This window comes from Hippopotamus amphibius, chromosome 8, assembly GCF_030028045.1.
Source record: "Hippopotamus amphibius kiboko isolate mHipAmp2 chromosome 8, mHipAmp2.hap2, whole genome shotgun sequence".
NCBI lineage: Eukaryota > Metazoa > Chordata > Mammalia > Artiodactyla > Hippopotamidae > Hippopotamus > Hippopotamus amphibius.
This window is the reverse complement of record NC_080193.1, coordinates 130860705-130885021: the sequence shown is the minus strand read 5'-3', so window position 1 is coordinate 130885021 and position 24317 is coordinate 130860705. Positions and strand designations below refer to the sequence as shown.

At 41.4% G+C, this 24317-nt stretch overlaps 1 protein-coding gene across 1 annotated transcript in view; it reads left to right on the top strand.

Moving 5' to 3' along the window:
• The window catches only part of MYO3B (myosin IIIB), a 471877-nt gene that overhangs the window by 70045 nt on the left and 377515 nt on the right, over positions 1 to 24317 (top strand). The window contains exons 4-5 of the mRNA XM_057747118.1: positions 17990 to 18173; positions 18925 to 19059. Of these exons, the coding sequence (XP_057603101.1) occupies positions 17990 to 18173; positions 18925 to 19059 (319 nt within the window). The remainder of the gene's footprint in view (positions 1 to 17989; positions 18174 to 18924; positions 19060 to 24317) is intronic.

Here is a 24317-nt window from a genome sequence, read left to right as displayed (position 1 = left end):
ACTTACTAGATGCTTATTAAATATTAGTTGAATCAATGAGTCAGAGTGGGGTAAACAAAAAGATTTAAATCCTGGCTCCCAGCTTAACTTACTTAACCTTTCAATGCCTCAGTTTTCTTATCTGTAAAGTGGAAATAGTAATTGCTACTGTTGTATGGAGTTGTGGCACCTGGCATAGTGTCCAGCATCTAGTATTTACTCAGAAAATGTTCTCTAGGATAAAAGAGGTTTTACTGGTTACTAAAAGGGTATGTAGTGGTGATATTCCTCTCTTTTCTCGCTAGTGGATTTTTCCAAGATGTAATAATAAATAATGTGTTCTTTGCTTTCTGTTGGCTGGGACTACCACACGACTCTGAAAGGTGAGTACTTTCATTATTTCTGTTTAATGGATGAGGAAGCAGAGGCACAGAAGGTTAAGCAATTCTCCCCTTGCCAACAAAGCTAGTAAATGTAAAAGCTGAGATTTGAACCCAGGGCTGGAGACCATGCTCTTCCCCATATTTTCACTGTTTCTCAGTGTGTGCAGGAGTGAAGCTGTTGGAAAAACGAAGAAAAGGAGTGGCTGTCAGTTGCTTTATTTCCTCCACAGCAGCATGAGGGGCTGAAAGATAGATGGTGCTGGGTGTTCTTCTCACCTCCTCGGTGGAAGTAATTCTTTTGCTTTGGTCAAATTTTGTCAGGGTCCAGCAGTTCCCTCTGCAGTGCCCACAGCTTGCTCTGCAGTGCCTTCAATTAATCCTTCTCACCTGGAAGCAGGGCTGGGGGCTGTCGGTGGTTGTCACATTGGAAGTGGGGGCTGGCACGGAGTGAGCCGGGCTGCTCAATCCTAATAGATGCAGGACAGCCCTGCACAGTGAAGGGCTTTCTTGTTGAAAATGCCCAACCTGACTCCATTAATTTTTTTTCTTGAATGTCTTTCCCATAATCAAGTTATTGCTTGAGACTCCAAGATTCAGCCCTATCTGTTTAACTGCCCTCAACCTCTTCTTTGGTTTCACAAATATTTGCTGAGTAACAGCTGTTGCAGGTGCACAGGGGACTCATATGAATTAGTCCCTGTCTGTAAGATGCCTCGAGCCCTGTAGGGGAGTTAAGGTTTATCCATAAGGCGACACCACAAGGCAGCTTATCATATATGAGCACCATAGAGTTTCAGAGGAGGAGGTGCTGCCTATTTGTGGAGGGATTAGGCAACATGAGCTGGCTTTTGAAGGGCTACAGAATTCTTGATTCATGGATATGGTGGAATGAGCACTCCTGGGGGCAGAAATCACCTGGACAAAATGACAGAGTTGTGGCCCTCCAAGGATGGTTCAGGAAATGGCAAGGGGTTAGGTTGAAATTCATCATAAGCTTAACACAAGGAAATGAAAGGAGTTTTGAGACAGGAATGGAAGGCTGCATTTAGGTTGCTGAGGGTCTTACATATTTGAAGAATGTGGTCTTTAGTTAATTTAGCAATAGGGAGACATCATAGGTTATTTGTTTAAGCAAGGTTGTGACATGAGTGAATTGATGGTTTTGGCTGTTGTATGTGGTTGTGAGGTCCATGAGGAGTTATAATAAAAGGAGTCTAGAGGGAGGGAGACAAAGTAGAAGGCTTTTGTAGCCATCCCTTGTGAGATGCATAGAGGTGGCAGCAGTGGGGATGGAAAGGGAGGGACAGAAATGGGCAAAGAATGGACATGGCTTAGTGGCTGACTAAGGTGAGAGTGAGGCAGTGGCTTGCGCTACCAGGAAAATGGGGCTCCTGACGGACATTTGGAGTTGGGTAGTGGCATTGAGGAGCCAAAGGTGGTTGGCTTAGTTTTATATGTGATGCATCTGAGGATGAGGGGGTGCACGTAAGTGGAGATGTGTGGCATGCAGTTAGTAATCCTGGGCTGGGGCTCAGAGGAATGGAAGTGGGGCTGGAAAGATGGAGCCACTTGCCAAGACATGATGGTTAAAGCCTTGGGTGTAGATGAGCCATTTGGTAGACAAGTGGAGGACTGAAGGCAGGACTTTGGTGTAAATGTCCACATTAATCGGAGAATGGAAGCTGGTCCAGGAGGCAGAGAAGCAGAATAGGAGCCAGGAAAGTAAGATGTAAAGGAAACAAAGGGAGAGGAGTGTTGCAGAAAGGTAAAGGCAGTGAGCAATGGCTTGATGGCCCTGGACGGTGAGGATGAGGGTTGAATGTCTTGAATTTCCTGACTGATGGAAACCTTTAAAATAGCAATTCACTAGGGAGATTGGGCTAGAAACCAGATCCTTTGCCTTGTGAAACAAACAAACGTAGCCTTTCATCTTTATGTGAGTATATATGTGTGTGTGTGTGCGTGTGTGTATCTGCAATGATATTTACAGTTTGAGCTGTTATGTTTGGATGGTGGAATTTTATGAATGTTGTTAATATTTTTATTTTATTTCTCTATATTTTCTTAGTGTTTTATGAAACTAGAACTGTTTTTGTCAATTAAGAAAACCTCACTGGTTTTTAAAGTTCTGATTTTTAATCCTGCATTAAATAGACATTTATTGAGCACGTATTATACATGGGGTATTTGCTGATGAGGCAGAGAAAATTATTAAGGCATGGCCTGTGTTCTCTAGGAGCTCCCTGGTAGAGAAGACCAACATGTGAACAATGAATGTTAGGCAATGTGATAACTGCTAGAAAAGAGTATGTAATACAGTGAGACCATTAAGAAAGGGCACCTCTGTTGGGGAGAGTAGGAAAGGCCTCCCAGAAGACATGACATCTGTGCTGTACTTGAGTGGGTTCTATCTAACCCTGTGCAGGTAGGTTGTTTGTGAAGAAGCCAATTCCTACAAATGGACCTAGTCTCTTTCTTGCCAACCTTGGCCATTATATCATGTACTTGCTTATATGTTAGTTTGGAAATATTCTCTAATTTGTTCGTGCTTAGATGGTATGTGGTTTTTGTTTTTTTTTTTATTTTGTGTTTCTGTGTGTTTATCTGCCGGAGCCTGCCAGCAAAATCGATCAGGTCTTTAGGCAAACACGACGCGGCTAGGAAATAAAGACAGACAGACACACAAAAGATGGGGTCGAGAGGGTCAGAAGCTCATAGGCAACTGACAAACTTCTTTATTTTACAGTGGCTTTTTATACAGATTAAATCAGAGGAGTCATTGACAACAAGGCTAAAAGAAAAATGATTCTTTCTTTAGAGAACAATGTGTTTTTCCCATAACCATCTACCGTAGCGAGCATAAGACCTCCTGTTGATTGTTTCTAGGTGTACTAGCGAGATCACAGACCTGTGGGCGCACATAGTGCAGCCCAGGGGATCACATGCTCTTTGTTTAAGCACTTACTCAAAGGTCAGGGGTGGCGGGACAGAGAGCTATGCTTGCCTAGGCAAGCCCTTACAGTAAGGCAGCTCCCAGGGCTATGTCCTGGAGGCCAAGGCCCTTGTTGGGGGCAACTACGGAAACCAGGACCCCTGTTCAGGGCAGCTCCCCGCATTTATCATATTTAATATTTGTACACATTTCCTCTGAACTTTCATTGTTCACTCTTCTGATTTCTTTTTAAAAGCTATCCTCTAGCTTTGTTCTATGATTTGTGATTCATATAGAACATACTGTAACATATAGACAAAATATCCTGAGTAACATACTCAGAAATGGATATCTTCATCATGAATATTCTTACAAGCATAAAATGTTGCTGGACAAGTTTCTATTTAAATCATACTCGCTAGGCATGACTGACCACAGGAGTTCACAGGGTACGAGCTTCAGATTGCTTTATTTTCAGCAAGGTAAGGCTGCACCTCCACTATGGAATAACGCAGGGTATTCAGCAACAGTACAGGCCAGGCTCCTTTGGGGTTGTTAGGAACTAAAGCCAGCCTGTGAGGGACTCAAATCAGCTTGTGAGAAGGGAGTGTTTCTTAGAAGAATGGTACTAGGAAATTTCATGGATATTCAAGGACAGATAGCAAAGCTCAGCAGGCCTCAGAGGGCCTGGATTCATAGTGAACACACTCACCAGTCCCCTCTCAGTCATGGTCCTTTGGTTTTTTTCCTTCTCTGCTTTCCTTTTCTCAGGATGGGCTTCTACAGTTTCACGTGGTTTCTGCTTTTCCATGACTTCAGCATGCATCTGGGCCAGAATAATCTCCTCTCTAGACATCTCTTATTTGTTTTTTTAAAAAAAACTAATTTATCTTTTGAAAGAAAATAATGTATGTTCCAGCAAAAAAATACTAGAATATATAGGTGTAAACTTTTTAAGAATTACACTCTCTTTTCTGACCTCTTCCTAAAGTTTGAGTTTTGTAGCCTTCTGAAAAATGTGTAAAGATAATCACATATATAGATACACACACAACAACATATACATAAAATGGCTGTAAATGTACATTTTATTTCTATTTACACAAAAGTTATCTTTACAACATCGTTCAATACTTTTAAAAAACTGTAATTGTATATTTTGGCGTCCTTCCATATTAGTTGAAACAAAACTTACCTTCTGTCTTTTAAGTGGTTATATGTGGCTAGATGGTATTTCATTTTATTTAATTATGATTTATCACACAATCTCTCCATAATGATGGACTTGAGGTTGTATCTTTTCTATTAGAAACAATCTCCTTTTCTTGACTAAACTGGTTTATTATTATCTGTTTTATTTTGTTTTCCCGCAGAGAACTATACCTTTAATTATGTATTCTGTTATTTTCCTGTCTTGTCACTCATCAATTTCTGCTTTTATTTTTTTCTTATACTTTCCTTAGGTTAATTTTGTTGCTCTATCTCTACTTTTTTGAATAGAATGGTTTTTTAATTCATTTTTAAATTCATTTCTTGGTAAGGTTTTACCTTGAGCCCAGCTTCTAAAGTTTTGTGCTAGGTCCTATCTTTAATATTGTTATTTTTTATATACTCTAATTTCAATTTTAATGTTTTCCTTTGCCTCAAGATCTGAGAGAGCTTTAAAATTTTCAGATAGTTAGGCTTTTTCTTGTTTTCATTATTAATACTTAGTTTCATTGCTGTGTGGTCGGGGAAGATTGTTCAAATTCTACTTTACTGGAATACATTGAGACCTTACTTTGTGGACTAATATATTCTTTCTTTTTAAAATTAAATATCCCATCAGTACTAGATAAGAGGTTTTATGTTAGATTATGTACTTTGATATATATCTAATGGGTTAAGCATATTGATTGTATGATTCATATTTCTTACTATTTTGTCTCCTTGTTCTGTCATGACTGACAATATGTTACTATTATTGTTTTGTTGATTTCTTCTAGAAGTTTATATTTTTATATATTTAACACTGAAAGATTTATAGCACTTATAAGCTCATTACTGATTTTAAACTTTGGTTATTCTAACAGTGTGTAGAACTGGTGCATAGTAATTGCTTAATTATTATTATTGAATGTACTAATGACCCTTTATGTTTTTTAATAGTTTTTGCCTTGAATTTACTCTTTTCTGATATTAATACTATGGTTTTTGTTGTTGTTACCATTTGACTGGCTTATCTTTGACCTCTTTTTACTTTTAAGCTTTCTGAGTCATAAAGACTCTTAGATAGTTTATTTTAGTGTGGATCTCTGTAGATTTGGTTTGTTCTCATTAAAGAATCCTGTATTTATTGATATAATAAATCTTTACATTCTTAATGCTTCTTAACTTACATTATATTTTCTATCTTTAATGCTCCCCCTGTCTCTTAGCCCATGGATTGTCTTTTCTTCCTGTGGCATATGTATGTATCTGTATGAGTAAGTGTACATTTTAATGATAATGTCAATGATTCATAGTCTATTTTTTGGTCTTTTTGAGATTCCTTTTATGCCTTTGTATAGTGGTTTTAACCTCTATCAGTTATTAGTGACTCAGTGAGATGAGTGAGAAAATTAACACATATACTTTCTCCTTATTTTTGTTAATATTGTCATTTCACTTGGTTAACTTTATAATTTTAAATAGTATATTTAAATCTCAATTTCTTGATTTACCATCTTTAGAGAGCAGAGAAACTTTCCCACTCCCATGAATTTGGTTTATTATTATTTTTTATTATTGAAATGTATAACAGTTCCCTCTATAAATGTACTTCATACTACTGCTTAGCATCATTTCTAAATATAAATAGGTTCAGATATCCCTATCAGACTTTTTACTAGAGCTCCACATTTGTCTCTTTTTTGCTGGGTTTTGGACTCAAGTCATTTTTTTCCCAAGTAGGACTCAAGGAGTCACTGAGCTCTTGCATGTCTGAAAATGTCTATTGTCTTTATATTTGAACAACACTTTGGCTAAATATAAAAATATTTGTTCACACTTTTCTCTCCCTCAGACTTTTGTACACATAGGTTATAGATTTCCCTCTACTGAATACTGATGTGGAGAGAGGCCTGAGCTTTTGTTCTGTCTTATTTGCTTTTCATTTTGTTTTGGGGTATGTATTTGTGTGTGTGTGTGTGTGTGTGTGTGTATGTGTGTCCTCTGTACCTGAAAAATTCTCTCTCTGTCTTGATAGTCAGTAATTTTACCAGGAAATGTCTGTCTGTCTGGACTGTTTATTTTGCCCTCTGAGGTATGAGTATTAGACATTAGGGGCAGTCATGCTTGATGGATATTGACTTTGCTTTTCTTTCCAAAATATTGTTTAAAATGCTGTGCTAGCATTATTCTACTTGGCAGGTGGCATCTTTTTCTGCATGTCTTTGGAAATGTAACTTGTTTTAGAATAGAGCCTGATTATTCTTTTACTTCTTTTAATGACCCACAAAGCCTAGTTTTGAATAATGTAAACAAAAGGTTCTTAACAAATTCCTCTTGCATTAATAAGTAATGAGCCTAGACCCCATTTTCCTGCTGCTAATTCACTCTCTCTGTCTACTTCTCTCTAAATAGGGAGTGTTGCTGAGGTTTTTCAGAGTTTTGTCCAATCAACATCTCCCAAACTCAGCACACTTCTGGGAGAAGAGAGAGAGCTGGGCTGAGAACAGCAGTCATTCCATCTCTCACTTTTCCCAAATTCTACTTTTCAAAGATTATGGCATGCAATTGTATCCTTTCTTTTGTTTGATTACTGCTGTATGAATTTGTTTTGTTTTCTTTGATGGATTTCAATTTTTTGCCATTAACAATGTTCATTCATTTAGTTTTGGGGAACCTGCATTCCTGACTTCATTCTTGCATTTCACCCCAGAAGTCATAAAGATTTCCTAAACAAGTTTAGAACCTTAAAAACAAAGCTGAGTTTCTTATTCTTCCTTATATTTCTTGTAGAACCTAGTCTAGGGCTTGCATACAATTGGCATTTAATAACTACTTCCTAAATACATAAATAATAAATTTTATGGTAACTTGGTCTAATCTATGACCTATTATTGATGTACAATCACCTTGGAATCACCAAGTCTAGTTTTTGATTAATTCACAGAGGTGATGGGCAAAGCACAAGGAAAGAATAGTAGGACGTAGAAGAAATGGCCACACTTCACAGTGAGGATGTTTAGTGCTCACCTCAAGCCTGAAAGAATTGAGCTCATTTATTTACTTTTGACCCCTAGTGGTATATCAGCTCATAGGGCCTCTGAAAAGCCACAGGTGAATGAGCAGGGAATTGATCAGGTGTACCATTCTCCTTTGGATTAGTTTTTTTTTTCTTTTTTTCCCTTCTTTTTCACTAAATGTGGGAAGACATTCGGGAACCTTTTTGATGTGGGCCGAGCGATGGGATTCATAATGTCCTGCTTGAGCAGTGGAGGAGCTGAGGGTGTGGGGCATGGAGACTAATATCACCCTGTTTGGTCCTGGAGGATGGCTGGTTAGCCAAAGACGGGTAAGATTCCTCAGAGGAGGAACAACCTAAGACAGGCACAGCCGCAGAGGGGCCAACAGGGGTGGTGCATAGAACCTTCCTTATATCACCGTGTTTGGCCCTGGAGGATGACTGGTTAGCCAGAGACGGGTAAGATTCCTCAAGGGAGGAACAACCTAAGACAGGCACAGTCGCAGAGGGGCCAATCTGGGTGGGGCACAGACCCCCAATATCTGAGAGAGGTCTCCTGCCCCCAGGGCTGTTTTGCTCTCCACCCCCAGCTCAGATCCACACCTGCTCAACTCGGACCCAGGAAGTAAACAAAGATAATTGCCTCAGCCATGTGAGGCCTTTGATTGTTTATGAGTGTAACCTGAGAATGTTAGCCCACGAACTCAATAAAAGCAGCCTGGGATGAGTCAGCGGGGCTCTTGATCCGAGAGGTCTTGAGCCCCCCGGTCCCACTTTTCTCTTCAGTCTGTGTCTGTGTCTTCTTCAAGCTTGCGGCACCCGTCACTCACCTCGAGTCGCCGAGCTGGTCTCGGCAACTAAACACATCAGTTTTAAGGGCACCATGTGAAATTTGTTCCGTGGATTCCTTTTACTGCCAAAGCCAAGGCTCACCTTGGACTATTCTTCATTTTCCCTCTAGGGCTTTCACTGGCTGCTTAGGGGCCACGCACCCAGCTAGTTCGTGGGTGTGTGACTGCGTTTAGCCTCGGGCAGGTTCAGGTGCTCGCCATTGCACAGTTTCTTTTTCAGATGAAAAAGATCACAGATCTTTATGGTGGTGAGCCCTTTTGTTCATTTTGGTGTCTGTGTATCGATGTCCTTTCTCTCTTCCTCCTTCAGGAAAAAAGAACAGGAGTTGGACGGGCAGAAGAAGGTCACTTGCCTTCGTCTGCCTATTGATTTTCCTGTGCCATTCAGCGGTTCATTAGTTTCTGCTAACTACAGTTCTGCATTTAGCGGCAGTTTGGGCTGGGACATCAGCCACCGAGGGGGACTGACTGTGCCTCGGTCACCTAGAGGTGGATTGGGAAGGTGACTTTCTGCCAATACGAGTGTGGGTGCTTTAGAATCAAATGCCAGGTGTTTTTTGGTTGGTCTTATATTAGTGGTTTATAATTTCTTACATGAGTAAAGTGCTAACCCACATGAGACTTTGAGACTTTTTAAAATTAACTTACTTTTATTGAAGGATAGTTGATTTACAATGCTGTATTAGTTTCAGGTGTACAGCAAAGTGAATCATACATACATATACATCTATTCTTTTCAGATTCTTTTCCCTTATAGGTTATTACAAGATCTTGAGTATAGTTCCCTGTGTATCTTTTTGAATTATGGTTTTCTCCGGATATATACCCAGGAATGGGATTGCTGGGTCATATGGTAGCTCTATTTTTAGTTTTTTAAGGAATTTCCATACTGTTCTCCATGGTATCTGTACCAATTTACATTCCCACCAACACTGTAGGGGGGTTCCTTTTTCTCCACACCCTCTCCAGAATTTCTTATTTGTAGACTTTTTGATGATGGCTATTCTGACCAATGTGAGGTGGTATCTCATTGTAGTTTTGATTTGCATTTCTCTAATAATTAGCGATGTTGAGCATCATTTCATGTGCCTTTTGGCCGTCTGGATGTCTTCTTTGGAGAAATGTCTTTTTAGATCTTCTGCCCGTTTTTTAATTGGGTTGTTTGTTTTTTTTGATACTGAGCTGTATGAGCTATTTGTATATTTTTGAGTTTAATCCCTTGTCAGTTGCATGCTTTGCAAATATATTCTCCCATTCTCTAGGTTGTCTTTTCGTTTTGTTTATGGTTTCCTTTGCTATGCGAAAGCTTTTAAGTTTAATTAGGTCCCATTTGTTTATTTTTGTTTTTATTTCCATTACTCTAGGAGATGGATCCAAAAAGATATTGCTGCAATTTATGTCAAAGTGTGTTCTGCCTATGTTTTCCTCTAGGAGTTTTATGTGTCTGGTCTTACATTTAGATCTTTAATCCATTTTGAGTTTATTTTTGTCTGTGGTGTTAGAGAATGTTCTAATTTCATTCCTTTACATGTAGCCGTCCAGAGACTTTTTAGAATATCCCCCAGGGTGGTGGTGGGGAAATGGTTCTGGGAGAGGTGGGATTGACAGGTGTATGTATACTAGAATGTGTGCTGACATACATTAATTGCACAGAATTTTTAAAACTTTTTATAATTTCCAAAATAGACAATTGAAAAATATACAAAAGTAAACAGAACATAATCATGAACCCTCATGTACTTAGGTTTGGTAATAATCCCTGATGATCAGTCTTACATCATGAATGCCCCTTATTTTTTCCACTCATATTTTTCTATACAGCATATTGTTGCATCTGTAAATATTTCAGGAGGTATTGCTGAAAGATAAGGACTAAAAACACAACCACGAATACAGTTATCACAAATAAAACATAATTAACAATGTTTCTTTAATATCATCAAATAAATAGTATTCTAATGATCTCATAACTGTTATTTTTTTTTTTTAGCTTGTTTTTGTGAATCCACACTTTCACATTTGGTGTGTATCTTAAGCATCTTTTAGTCCTGAGGTTATCCCTTTCAGTGTATTTATTTTTATTGCCATTTAGTTTTTGAAGAAGTTGGGTCATTTGTCTGAAGAGTTTCTTACTTAGGGTCTGGATTTTGTTTATTGTACATCCACAGTGTTGTCTAGCATGTTTCCCTGACCTGTATTATTCCTGTAAAATGGTAATCTAGATGCTTGTTCAGATTCAGGTTTAATTTTTTTTGGCAACACTCTTTCTTAGGGTGTTCTTTCATCAGGATGCATAATGCCTGACTTTCTTTTTATGATGCTAGAAGTGTATGGAATTTAAATCTCTGTGGTGTAATGTTTGACAAAACCTAAGCATGGAATATTTTGGCTTATTTTTAAGTGTGTCCTCTGCTGATAATTGAAACCAAAACTCCTAAGGAAGTCTTTAGACATTCAATCCTGATAAGATAAAGCAGCAGATGTGCTATTAGTTTACAACCTCAAGGGAAACTTCTCACCACAGTGTGAAATGTAACTTGGGCAAGGCACTCCTCTCTTGTGGTAGAGGGATCTGGAGCTCAGCTGTTCTCTGGTGGAGCAAGACCTGTCCCTGCTGTTAGCTGCAAACAGAGGTCATGTTCAGTCCATTTGTATTTATCAACAGAAAGAATATTATTGACAGCCTGCTTTCCCAACTGCTGCAAAGAGACATGGCCTCTGACTCTAGGAATTGGCCTTCTAAAAACAAAATGAAACAAAACAAAACAAAACAAAACAGGAAAAAGACTGTTGTTCCTAACTTCCAAGGGACTCTTACCACAAGGATAAATTCTCTTTTTTTTCTTTCTGTTGAAGTTTGGTTGATTTACACTGTTGTGTTAGTTTCAGGTGTACAGCAAAGTGATTCAGTTATATAAATATACATATGTGTGTGTGTGTGTATATTTATATATATTCTTTTTCAGACTTTTTTCATTATAGATTATTACAAGATATTGAGTATAGTTTCCTGTGCCACACAGTAGGATCTTGTTGTTAAAAGTCTCTTATTAAATATCTATCTGCTTATCTATCTATCATCTATCTATCTATCTATCTATCTATCTATCTATCTATCTATCTATGTGGTGGGCTAAGTAATGAGAAGGTGGGTATTTCCTAGATATTTGGTTAATAATGATGTGTGGGTAAAGATAGGAAAATATTCCTTTAATACCTGTGTTATCCTTATTTACTGGATGGGGATATCTTTCCTAGGTGATGTCCTCCTTGACTTGCTAATAGCTGTTCCCCATAGTGGAAGGGTTTGGATGCTGCAGGAAGATAGGGGACAGCAGAATTCTTGCTCTGAGCGAGTAGTAACTTTGATCAGAAATCTGTTTGTGACATTGACTTCCCTGATACTACTACATGCAAAATCAAAGAGTATTCATCAAGTCTTCAGTGTAGAGCAGCTGCACACACAGACACGTCCAGGCCCATAGGACTTCTGAATTGGTGTGTAAACTGCATGAGCTTCCCCTGTGCTGACAGACGCTGTCACTCACCTCTTCCCAGATAGACTTGTCTATTTGTTTTGCAATGAGAATAGCCCATGTTACTTGAGTTTTCTAGTCTCCTGAGGTCACCCTTTCATTTTGTGTCCAAATAAATGATGGAGGCCTTATTTGGGAGACTGCAGGAAGCCCAAGTACCTCTGAGGGGACTTCTGAGGGTTCTGTGGCATCCTGAGGTCCCAGGTTCATCCCTCTCACTCCAAACTGCTCCCGGCCCTTCTTTGGTCACCTCGGACTAGTTCCATGAGGCCCCAAACACAGACATGGGCAGAAGCGCAATCTATCCTCAAGGTTCACATTCCAGCTGGAGCAGCTTTTCAGCTGTCTGAAGGGCTGCCTACCCGAGCGGATTATCACCACCTTGATAGGGCTGTATAAGCAGCCACTGTTTGGACTGACTGTTTAATCCATCATCAGAGTTTATAGAGTCGGGTATTGATTTTAAAGAGAGAAGAGTGGCAACCCTATTATTGTGCCTGTTCTGTTGCACCTTTATTTAACCTTGTCTGCGAATGCCTGGATCCATGTGATGGGAGTGGCATTGGAAGCTGACAGGTCTGCTTTCTGCTCACCCATTACTGCTGCTGGACTGTAGAGGAATCCCTCTAGTGAGCTGTTCTTCTTTTGCAGGGAGCAGAGATTGCTGTCCATTAGGTCCGTGAGGCATTGGGTCTCCATGTGGGAGAGTATTTCCCCCAAAGAATTTTTCAGTATTAGGTGCAATCGGTCAGAGAGAACCATTGCTAATCAGATGACTTCCTTAATTCTGTTCTGTGGAACTAAGGTTCTGGGCCGAGGGAGGCCTAGATTCCCATTCTTGCACTGCCCCTAGACAGTCTCGTCACTGATCTGGGCTTCAGGTTCTGTTGCCGTAATAGTGGCTTCTCTGTACACCGAGGCCTAATAGAAATTCGGAGACAGAGATTTTTGGAGGAAGAGAGAGATGGCTTTATTTTTCCTTGCCAGGCAAAGGGAAGACGCAGCAGGCTAGTGCCTCAAGAACTGGGTCGTGTCCCCCCGACCCTGGGCCCCCGCCCTTGGGAGTCGGGGAAGAGTTTTTACGTGGGGCTCACAGTCTGGGGTCTGTGATAAGGATCAAGGTGGTGGAGCTCTTGCATTCTTTTTCCTTTGCATTCTTCTTCTTTTTCCCTTGCATTATTTCCAAACAGTCATGGCTGGTGTCAGGCCGCCCGGTGACTGGGGTCTGGCAGTTTGTTGATTGTCTGCTTGTCTATGGTTTGTTGGCTGGGGACATCCTTTCTGAAATGCAAAACAAACTATAGGAATGATTTTGTTACAGGGGTCATAGGGAATGCAGCTTCCAAGTTGTGAATAAGGTTAGCAAGTGAGAGGCAGGATTTAACTCACACAGAGTTAAGTATCAGGGAGTTAGCTTTGTGAAGTAAAAATCTGGTAACTACAGACTAGTGACAGCTGAAGTAAAACAAGGAATGATTAACTCTTTAAGGCCAGGTTACCTTTCTGCTCTAGCCTCTTCGACATTCTCTTTGTTTTCCTTGCTCTCAAGAGGAAAAAGAAAAATCACTTCTATTTGCATTGCCACAGTTCTTCAATCTGTAAACTGAGAGTCTGTTAGTTTGCAAGGGCGGCCATAACAAAGTACCACAGACTGGGGAGCTTAAACAACAGAAATGTATTCCCTCACAGTTCTGGAGGCTAGAACTCCAAGATCCAGGTGTCGGCACGGTCGGTTCCTTCTGAGGCCTCTCTCCTTGGCTTGTGGTTGACCATCTTCCCTTTGTCTTCACGTGGTCTTTCCCCCGTGCGTGTCTGTGCCCTCATCTCTTCTTTGAAGGACACCAGTCATATGGATTAACTCTCCCCACCCCTCTGCCCTATAACCTCATTTTACCTTAATTCCCTCTTTAAAGGCCCTATCTCCGAATACAGTCACGTTCTGAGGTACTGGAGATTACAACACTTCACCCTGTGAATCGGGGGTGGGGGGGTTCCGGTTTAGTCCATAGCAGGGGATGAGGTGGTGGTGGTGGTGGAGGGTGCTTACTCAGTGATCTTCTGCTGATGCTCAGAGGAGATCCCAGAGACTACGGTGACAAACTACCCCAGTTTGCCTAGTTCTGAGGTTTCCCAGGATCCCAGACTTGCAGTGCTGAACTGAGCAGCCCTAGGCAGACCAGGGTGGTTGGTCACCCTGCTGGTCTCCCACAGGAGGCACAGGGCAGGCACTTGCTTCCCCAGCCTCCCTCAGCCAGAGTGGCACTGCTTCTCTCAGCTTACCCATCAGCATTCTAAGTGAGATTGAATGTAACCAAAGGGTGTTGTGGCCCCCAGTCATTAGAAAACCACTTGATTCGATGGCCTCCAGGGTCCTCTCCCGCTGCTCCATGCTATGATTTAATTTCTCTTGCACACACCAAATTCCAGCCACTGTCTGAACCTAATAACTGGTTGGAGCAAAATGAATTTGGTTCTCATTTGGTTTGTGGCTGAGGGTAAAATAAAACAGAACAAGGAACTGTGTTAATAAGCCTTGCCTATTCTGAAGCAGAACTTGGTGCCACGCCTTCGTGATAGCAGGTGATACTGGCCGAGCACTCACTGTGCTCACTTTATTCCATCTTCCTCCCCTTATCCTCATAGCAACTTTGTGAAGTGGGTGGCAGCAGCAACCCCGCCATGCTGATGAAGAAACTGAAGCCCAGAGAGATGGGTAACTAGGGGAGTCGCGGGCCTGGTCAGGGCAGGGCCTGGATCACGCAGGCAGTTTGACCTAGCGCCTCTGTGTCATGGCGCTGAGCCCAGGTGCAAATGGGGCAACAGGGACTGTCGTGCAAAGTGTAACGTAATTCCGTCTAGGCCAGTGGGCCAGATTCTTCTCTCCAGGTAGCACATCTCAGTACCCTCCTCACCCCCACTTGTCTGGCCTTGATCAGCACCCCTAGCTGGTCCTGATTTTTGCTCTTGTAGAAGCTAAGCTTAGAGCTGTTCTCAAGGCGTTCAGAGGTTCTGGTGATCTTGCAATAAAGGACACTGAATCACATAGTGACACAATTGCTCCCTTGCTAACTCTTTTTCACGTCTTCTGTTGATGTTAAGGGAAGAGTTTGTGCTAGTCTTTAATTCTACCCCATCACACCATGATCTCTCTTTTTCCAAAAGAACAGGGGGCAGCAGTATCTGGCTGGACTTGAACAACTGTTGTTTTTAGCATAATCATCTTTTTGCAGTTAATTTTTATATATGGCAAATGATTTAGGGTAGGGATATAAGGTACCTTTAAAAGATATTTATTTGAAAACGCAAGTAATTTAAATGTATTTAGTAACTAATGGCACAGGTAATGTACACATATGGCAAGAATTGTGAAGCATATGGTGAGAAAAATGGATTTTGTGAAACACTGGCCAGGAGGAAAGGTTAAAGTTCGTTAGATTCTTGAAACCAGCAGATGAAAGGCAGGAGCTGTTTGACCAGCCAACCTTTTAGGGTCAGTGTCTCGGCCCAGGTGAGCCTGGCCTGGGCTCTCAAGATGCTGGTTGGAGGCCTCTTTAGAGCATGTTATGCCTGCCAGGCGAACTCTGGAAAGACAGATTCCCTTACAGTATCAACACCACAGTTACTTGGATTTTGTTTTGTTAATGGTTTTCAATGTCTTTGAAGTGCCCCCATCAGAAAGGGTAAGGCTAAAAAGTGGATTTTTGTTCCACGTCAAAGACTGTGTCTCGAGAGAATGCAGTCTAGAAGATACTTAGAATTAGAAGGGCAAGTTGGATTGCCCAGCATGAGGCAGAAGTGCTCACCCTGGGAGGGACACCAAGCCAAGGCATGGGGATTGGATGCTGTAGCTGTTCCCATTGGAACCTGATGGCCCCTCCCCTGGGGTTAGAAGCAGCCTGGGATTGGGACTCCTAGCCTGGGAGTAACTACACTTGAAGGGCTTTTTCCTGGGATCAGTCTTGGGTTTGCCTGCCAGGCTTGCTGCTGGCACTTAAAAGTACTTAAGCTCCACAGGGCCATGTCCTTATTAAAGAGTACTGCTAAGGCAGAGTGAGTTTGCAGCCTCCAGTTAACAATTTGGTGTGATTTCCCCTGCTAGGCTGTTGCTGTGTGGGTGGGATCTGGGCTTGGCTAATCCTTGCAGGACCCAAGGCCTGGACAGCATTGGATGCTGTGCACTGACTGATGCTGTTACTAAACCAAATTTGGGTCTGCTCGCCCACACGCAGTAAAGCCAATCTGCTGACACCGGGTTGTAGTGAAGGAAAGTACAGCGTTTATTGCAGGGCATTGAGCAAGGAGAATAGGCAGCTCCTGCTCAAAAGACGTGAACTCCCTGATGGCTTTCAGGGAAGGGGTTTTAAAGGCACTGTGAGGGAGGGGCTGCAGGGTGTGTGATCAGCTCATGCACAATTCTTGAATTGGTTGGCATCAAGGTGAAAAGTTTCAAGCATCATCAGAGCTTCTGATTTCAACCAGTCTAGGGTCTATGTGCTTGCAGTCAGCAGTTTTCATCTGGTGAGGGTCTGCTTCCAGTAAAAACAACTTAGGAATGTGTCAGGCCTTTATCCATATCTTTTAGGGAGCTGAGAGTTTGGTGATTCTACTATGTGGGGAATTTATAATCTAAATTGTTACCAATTTCCTGGCCCAACAGCTATTCTTAGTTGCTACATCTTCACATTTCCTAATCATGAACTCCTGAGCCAGCTTTTTGAGACTCAGGGGAGGCCTGAAAGACTAAACATAAGCCTTCTGCTTCAAAGGACAGGGATACAGGGGTTTGTACATGGTTTCAATGCCTGGTACAGGCACCAGATCCTCCTTGCTGTTAGCCCAGACTTTGCACATAGAGGCTGAATACTAGTTTCTCGTGACCATCAGGGAGGCCTGGTCAGGGTCACTAGAAACCGGATACAAAGATCTTAAACCCATGGCTTTCAGCCATTTTCCTAGCAGCAGCAGCCACCGCTCAGCAACCTAGAATGACGATGGTCTGGTCATGACTGGACGTCCTCTTTGGCCCTTTTACTCCCTCCTGCAGTGTGGATATAATCTCCCCTTTTAGAATTGTGTTTTTAAAGATATTTCAGTCATGTTGCCCAGCAGTCTATCTTCTACCCTCATTTCTCTTTTTTTTTATTAGCTCTTTATTGGAGTATAATTACTTTACACTGTTGTGCCAGTTTCTGCTGTACAACAAAGTGAATCAGCTGTATTTATACAAATATCCCAATACCCCCTCCCTCCCACAACTCTTTCCCCCGCTCCCTATCCACCCCTCCAGATCATCACCCATCATCGAGCTGATCTCCCTGTGCTATGCAGCAGCCTCCCACTAGCCATCTATTTTACATTTGGTAGTGTATATATGTCAATGCTACTCTCTCACTTCATGCCAGCTTCCCCTTCGCTCCCCCCCGCCCCCGTGTCCTCAAGGCCATTCTCTGCATCTGCATCTTTATTCCTGCCCTGTCACTGGGTTCATCAGTACCACTTTTTTTTAGATTCCATATATATGCTTTAGCATACGGTATTTGTTTTTCTTTTTCTAGCTTACTTCACTGCGTATGACAGACTCTAGGTCCATCCACCTCACTGCAAATAACTTGATTTCATTCCTTTTTATGGCTGAGTAATATTCCATTGTATATGTGTGCCACATCTTCTTTATCCATTCATCTGTTGATGGGCATTTAGGTTGCTTCCATGTCCTGGCTATTGTAAATAGCGCTGCAAAGAACATTGTGGTACCTGTATCTTTTTGGATTATGGTTTTCTCAGGGTATATGCCCAGGAATGGGATTGGTGAGTCATATGGTAGTTCCATTTTTAGTTTTTTAAGGAATCTCCAAACTGTTTTCCACAGTGGCTGTACCAACTTACATTCCCACCAACAGTGCAGGAGCTACCCTCATTTCTAAAGGAGGCTTCAAATCCCTTTAAAAAAAAATTTACTTAAAATAGAGGTGGAAAATTAAAAAGAGAGAGAGAGAAGTACCACAAGGTTGCTGGCTAAGAAATAAAAACATTCATTTTTAAAAAGCCCACTGCCACTAACCCTGTGATCTGTTGCACATAACAAACTTTCTTCCCACCAGGAAACATCTGTATGGATTGTTTCATTACAACCCCACAATGCTTGGACTTGAATCGCTTCCAGATCCCACAGATACCTGGGAAATTGTGGAGACCATAGGTAAAGGCACCTATGGCAAGGTCTACAAGGTAACTAACAAGAGAGATGGGAGCCTGGCCGCAGTGAAAATTCTAGATCCAATCAGTGTAAGTAACAGTTATAAATTATATCCATAACAAAGTGTTTCATGCACATTGAGCTTTCACCTCCTTTCTTGGTTCTAGGGATAAGTTTCTAGGGATAATGAAACCTGGCATGAAATCTCAAAATGAGTTATGACTCCTCAGCTCATGTGAATGACGGGGCTCCATTTGGAGTGAAAACTTCCCTCGATTTTCTCTTTTGTCCATTTTACTATTGTTTTGATTTTGGTACCCTGGGCTCTTCAAAAGTTATTCTTTTGGAAAGAGTGATGGATTGGGCTTATACAGAGGCTGGTCTCTCTGTAAGTTACAAAGTGACCCAGACTTGTGGTATTCAGTCATCTTAGCCTGGCATCCTATCTCAGAGCACTGAACACTGAGCTCATAATGCTGTGCCCTGTTTAGCACAGTGGTTATAAGTGTCCTATCCTGGTTTGGTCCCTTTGAGCTACTTCTCCTTAATTGCTTTGAAAATTCAGACATTTTTAAATTTTAAAAAACATAGTTATAATATTATTATTAATATATAATGAAGACATTTTATTGCTATAACAATTAAAAGACTTTAGTAGGTATCTAAATGTCCATTGTTAGGTATTTTCAAGAGACGGTAATGATGACATTAAAAATACAGACTAAATATGCTTTATTAAGTGGTTGTCCTTCCTGTAGTCATTCCTTGAGCATGATGTCATTCCTGTACCCTTCCTCATGTATTGTACTGAATCCAGCATGCATTTTTTACCTTGTGTAGGATATGGATGAAGAGATTGAGGCAGAATACAACATTTTGCAGTTTCTTCCAAATCATCCCAATGTTGTCAAGTTTTATGGGATGTTTTACAAAGCGGATCACTGTGTGGGAGGACAGCTGTGGCTGGTCCTGGAGGTAAGAGGCTCCCATTGGGTAACCATTGATTCAAGCAGACCACCAGGGGTGAGCAGATACGTTGTTGCATAAATAGTGTAAGATGCACATTTGGGGAGTCTGTTTCCTGCATGTTACAGGTACCTTACCAGGTGTGGTGTTCTCCATATTTTTACAAGTAGGCTGTGTGCTGAAAATACGCATGTTTCTCTGCTTCTAAGGCTTAATAATCTTTTTCTAATACAATGAATACAGAAACACAGTTGGAAAAGGTTATTTTCTACCCTAGGCTGGGAAAATTTCACAGAAAACATGTTCCAGTTGGTTGCAACTCATTTTCAAAGATTGTTAACCCAAGGTTTACTTGGTTGCGAAGTATGAATCAGCCCATTTATGTTCATTTATCTTCATCTTAGGTTGTGTTTCCTGAAAACGGACTCTGAGAATTGTTTGGAAGGTTTGTTGGAGAGTTCTTGCAGGAGCTAGACCTGGAAGGAAGGTGGGATTGGGCAAGGGAGACATTAAATATCAATGTGGTTGCAACAGAGGTCTCAGCCCATTCTTGGGGAGAAGACTACCTGGATGCTCTTGCAGGGTTGTCCTGGATTTTATCTCTGCATCAGCCAATCACTTGGTGCATGCCACCCTGGGAGGGGGTGTGGCCTTGGGAGAGGCAGTTCCCCATAGCTGGGCACAACTCCTGGTGAGAGGTGCCACAGGGGCTTGGGAGCAGGAGCAGCTGATATCCCTGGCAACATCTGCTTTGAAGAGAGAATGTGAAGGGAGCACCACTGTTTCCAGTGTAGTCTTCTTTTTTCTACCTTGTTAATGGGAATGAATGTGTATAACTGGATGCAAAAGAGTTGATTCCCCACAAATACAATTCCTCCATGGGACTAACATGGCAAAGACACAGTGACAACATATGAAATTAGTATATTAGGACAGGTCTATTGTATTGCCTCTTGCTCGCTAGGCCTACCCTGATCTGTCCTGGACTCTGCCCTTCTCAACCAGCCTCTGTGCCTGAGGTCACAAGTGTGATCCATGAGCATGGGGACATGTGTGGAAGCTTTAACAGAGAAGCAACAAGGGAGAGGCCAGCCCTGGATTCACCATCTGAGGTCTTTTGTCAAAAACCTTCCACCTGGCTCTAGGAGGGCCTGGCCATGAGACAATATATATTGGCTACCATGGCAACCACGTATGGGGAATTCACTTGTATTCAAATGGGATAATCTGCAGGGAACATTTCTGTCACATCAATTGCCTTCTTCGGAATATAAAGATGTAAGGGGTTTTGGTTTTCAGAAATCATCTTTGTTTAGTTGGCTTGTTAAGTCACATAACACGTTCTCATAATATCATCTTTTGGATTTTACTATTCCTCACTCCCTCCCTGGGAATAGTATCAATTTTATCCTGCCAATGAAGCTCCAGAATAACATTACTTTTTCAAATGATCATTTTCATGAGATATGGAAAGTATTGTTTCTAGGGTCTCTGATTATATTCTTCTTAAGCTCTGGAAGATCTCAGTGTTTTAAACCTCATTATAATTTAATAATGTAAGTGCAGTGTCCGAGAAGTCTTAGTTTTTTTTCATTTTACCCCTGACTCAAAAAGACTCTACATTTAGATATAGAAAACTGGAACTCCCCGGGATTTTCCAGGGCCTGAAAAGGGACTTTCCCTCCTTCTGTTTGACCAGGCAGGTAGGTAGGCTGCTCAGACCTGCCACGAGCTGGAGGATAAGTACTCTTCCTGATGAGGAGTGACCGAATGTTATCCCCTCAGGCACAGCCAAGGCAGCCAGAAAGGGTCACGCATAGCCTTGAAAGATGAGAAGGAGCCCAGAACTGTGAACTGAACCTTGTGCAAATGCTCCCCTGCGGACTGGACTGTCTCCTGCTTTTTCAGGGTGACTAAGTACAGATAATGAGGCTGAATTATTCATACCTCATCAATACAATATGCTGATATTATGCCTTTTGTAGGCTGTGTTGGCCTGTGCCAAAGTTGGTGGCATGGGGAACCAGATGTCCTCAGTCTTAGGACGTATAACGGGAAGATGATAACAGTCCACACAGCACCTTGACCATGTTGCTCCGTCTGCAGCTTTTTAAGGAGTGCTGTAGGAGACTCAGACCATAAAATTATGATCTGTTTAATATTGCTTCCCTCATCCTGTATATTGAGATTAAATTTATGTTGCCTTTGCTCTTTCCTTGCCTGAATGCAATGAAAGGACCAGGGAGAAGCTATTCCACAGAGCAATTCTTGAGGATAGAAAAATGTTATTAATAACCCTCTTAAATCACCAGAACTCTGAAAACAAAAGCAAATAAAAAGGTCATTTCTGAAATTAATTACTAATTGTTAGCAGAAAGCAAACCAAAGCTTTCTTTCATGAGAGGCACCCACTATAAGAGAATGATATGGAGAGAAAACACTCATACATAATAATGTTTTGGGAAATGTGTGAATAAGTTTTATTCTAAGTTAACATTAAATTTGGAAAATCCGTAAGAGTTTTTTGTAAGTTTTATTATCTCTCACCTAAATGAAATATAATAAGAAATTAGACCTTTAAGAAAAAGCACTATTTTTAGAAAAAATACCTAGTATGTGCTAAGACATGAAATACATTTTCTCTTTTTTCCTTTCAGTATAAAACCTTCAGCAGGTAAATACTATTAATTTCAGCATGATTCATGTTCAGCTTAAAAGAAATGGTTTAGAGTTTAGAGTGTTAGTAAACGAGGATGTAAAGTAAAAAAAAAAAAAGTCCTTATATTTTAAAACCAGATAGAAGAATTATTTTTTAACGTATTTTTTCTCTCGGAGATCTGTGTGTAAGTTCAGTATCTAAGCCAGAGAGGGGGGGAAAGATAGCTCTGTTCAGTTTTTGCATTTATATAAGGCCCTAGAAAGTCCAGTCTAGGCCCCAATATCATTGCAAGCTAACACTTTAAACCATTTTCACCCATTGATATTGTGGCATGAGTCAAGTTCATCACATTAAGTCAGGGTCATAGCAGGACACTGATGGTCTAGAGCATAGCTCTGGCATGTTTTGATTGGCCGGAGATGGTTAGAAAGCCCTGGAGCGTTGAACACTGACTCAGATGGCAGGTTCTGGCCAGGTTCTAGAATGAGAGTCACCCGAGTGCTGGGGGTCAGGTGGAAGGTACAGGACACTTGGGAGTGGAGAAAGGAAGAACTGTGAAAAGCAGCTGAGCTGCATCTGATGTTTGTGTGCTATCTGTGTTCAGGAAAAGCAAGAGAGCACGAGAAGCTGAGGTGTGGGAGTGCTTCTGCTCACCCACCAGTCTCTGCGTGTGCCCTGGAGAGAGGCTGAAATGGGAGGCAGGAGTCTTGGGGCCCTCCTGCCTCTCATAGTGTGAGCCTCTTCCCCGCCTGACTGGAACTCCAGGGTTTCCAGTGACATTGTTCTCATTCTTCTAGGTGCGAGCCAGGGACTTTACCTGGTATCAGTAAAATAAACACAATCTCTCCCAACAGTGTGGAGGAAAACTATGTTGCTTGTCCTTCCTGAGAGGTGGGCAGTGTCCGACATGGTGCTCTCTAAGGCATCTTCTAGGGTAATTTTGATGATCCTTGACTTTTGCTTTATGCCATCTGTAGAACCTAACACCCTTGGAAGATAAAGTCAACTGAACAAAAGGGCACTGAAAAAAATTCCTCTCAATTCTGCCATCTGACTAGGGCAAATCCACATGGCAGTATAGAATAGCCATGTGGATTTGCCCTAGTCAGATGGCAGAATTGAAAGCTGGAGTTTTGACTAGAATAAAGGTTTGGTGATTGTGTTGCATGGGCCATTCTTTAATAACGTGGAGGAAAGTTGATGGCTTATTGAGCAAGGAACATTTTATTGCTTGAAATTATGACTGTCCTAGCAAATGCACATACTGTGATTGAATCAGTATTCAACGATAGTTTTAGAAAATAGATGTGGAATGTAAATGATTTTTCTATTTTGCTTGGTTTGGAGCAAAATATTCATTAAATTCTAGATGCATCCAGCTGCCACATTTCCTGAATGCTGAGGGTGTAGGGAGGGATGCAGGGATGGAGACCTACCTCTGTATTTGAGTCTGATGGCTGGCAGGGTGGGTGGGAAGGAAAGGCTGTAGGTGCCAGCCCTCATGGGTGAGGTAGGAGGCTGGGCTGCCTTCTTATAGCTCTAAGGGGATTATTTTGTTTGATGCATTTAAATATAGTTCCTTGTGATACTTTTAAAATGTTCAGTCCATCTCACTGAATATTTACTCTGATTAGACAATTGCTCTCCTTTTTTATATCCAAATACCCAAAGTCCTTTCCCTGTAACCCACGGGCTGCCCTTTAAAACCTTGCTGGTGGGCTTATCAACTTCACAGGACTGCTTCCTCTGAAGGTACCCTGAACAGTTTAATTATATGTTTCTTTGAACCACAAGAAGTCAGACAGCTCTTAAACACTGACATTTAGGGAACAAAAGGCACCAACCGAGTCTGATCCTTTTGTTCTTCTTAAATCCACAGCTGAGTTTTGATCCTGCTGACAAAATGGCTGCTCTTAATCCCGCCGTAGGTTCTAGAGCTATGAAGAAAGTTTATAAGTTGGTTATCTATATAAAATGCCACTGAATAGGCTCTTGTTGCAGAAATGGCCAGATTTAAAGTAGGGCAGGAGAGAGACTGAAATGAGGTTTCAGGGGAAAATTCCAGGGTTGAGTTAGTTTGGATCATCACCCAGCATCTAATTTAAATGTTCTCTGGGTAGAATTTTAATAGTGCGCTTGCAATTCAATAAAGTATGTGCCTCCCTGAGATGGGAGCCAGGCCGGGAAGTGGTTCTGAGGAAGGGGTTACAGCACCTTGCATGTCTATTACTGCTTTAGCTTTCGAGGATTACAGAGCTTTATTGAGATTCTTATTCTCACAAGATCCCTAGACTCTGTTTCTTCTTAACTTTATCTAGTTGGTCAAAAATTCCTGTCAATTCTATCTCATAAAAGCCCCCCATATCTGTCCCTGACTCTTCATCCTCAGGACTCTTGACTTTTTGACTCTGCTTCTCTTGATTGCTTCAGTACCTCCTAATAGGTGTCCAGTCCCATGTGTCTTCCTGTTCTGTCCACCCTCCAATCTGCTACCAAGGTCTTCTTTCTAGAAATCTGAACAGACCTCTTGCCTAAAACCTGTCGATAGTTTACCACTTCTATCTAATGGTATATTATGGTATCATAATATGTGTGTGGTATAGTAATA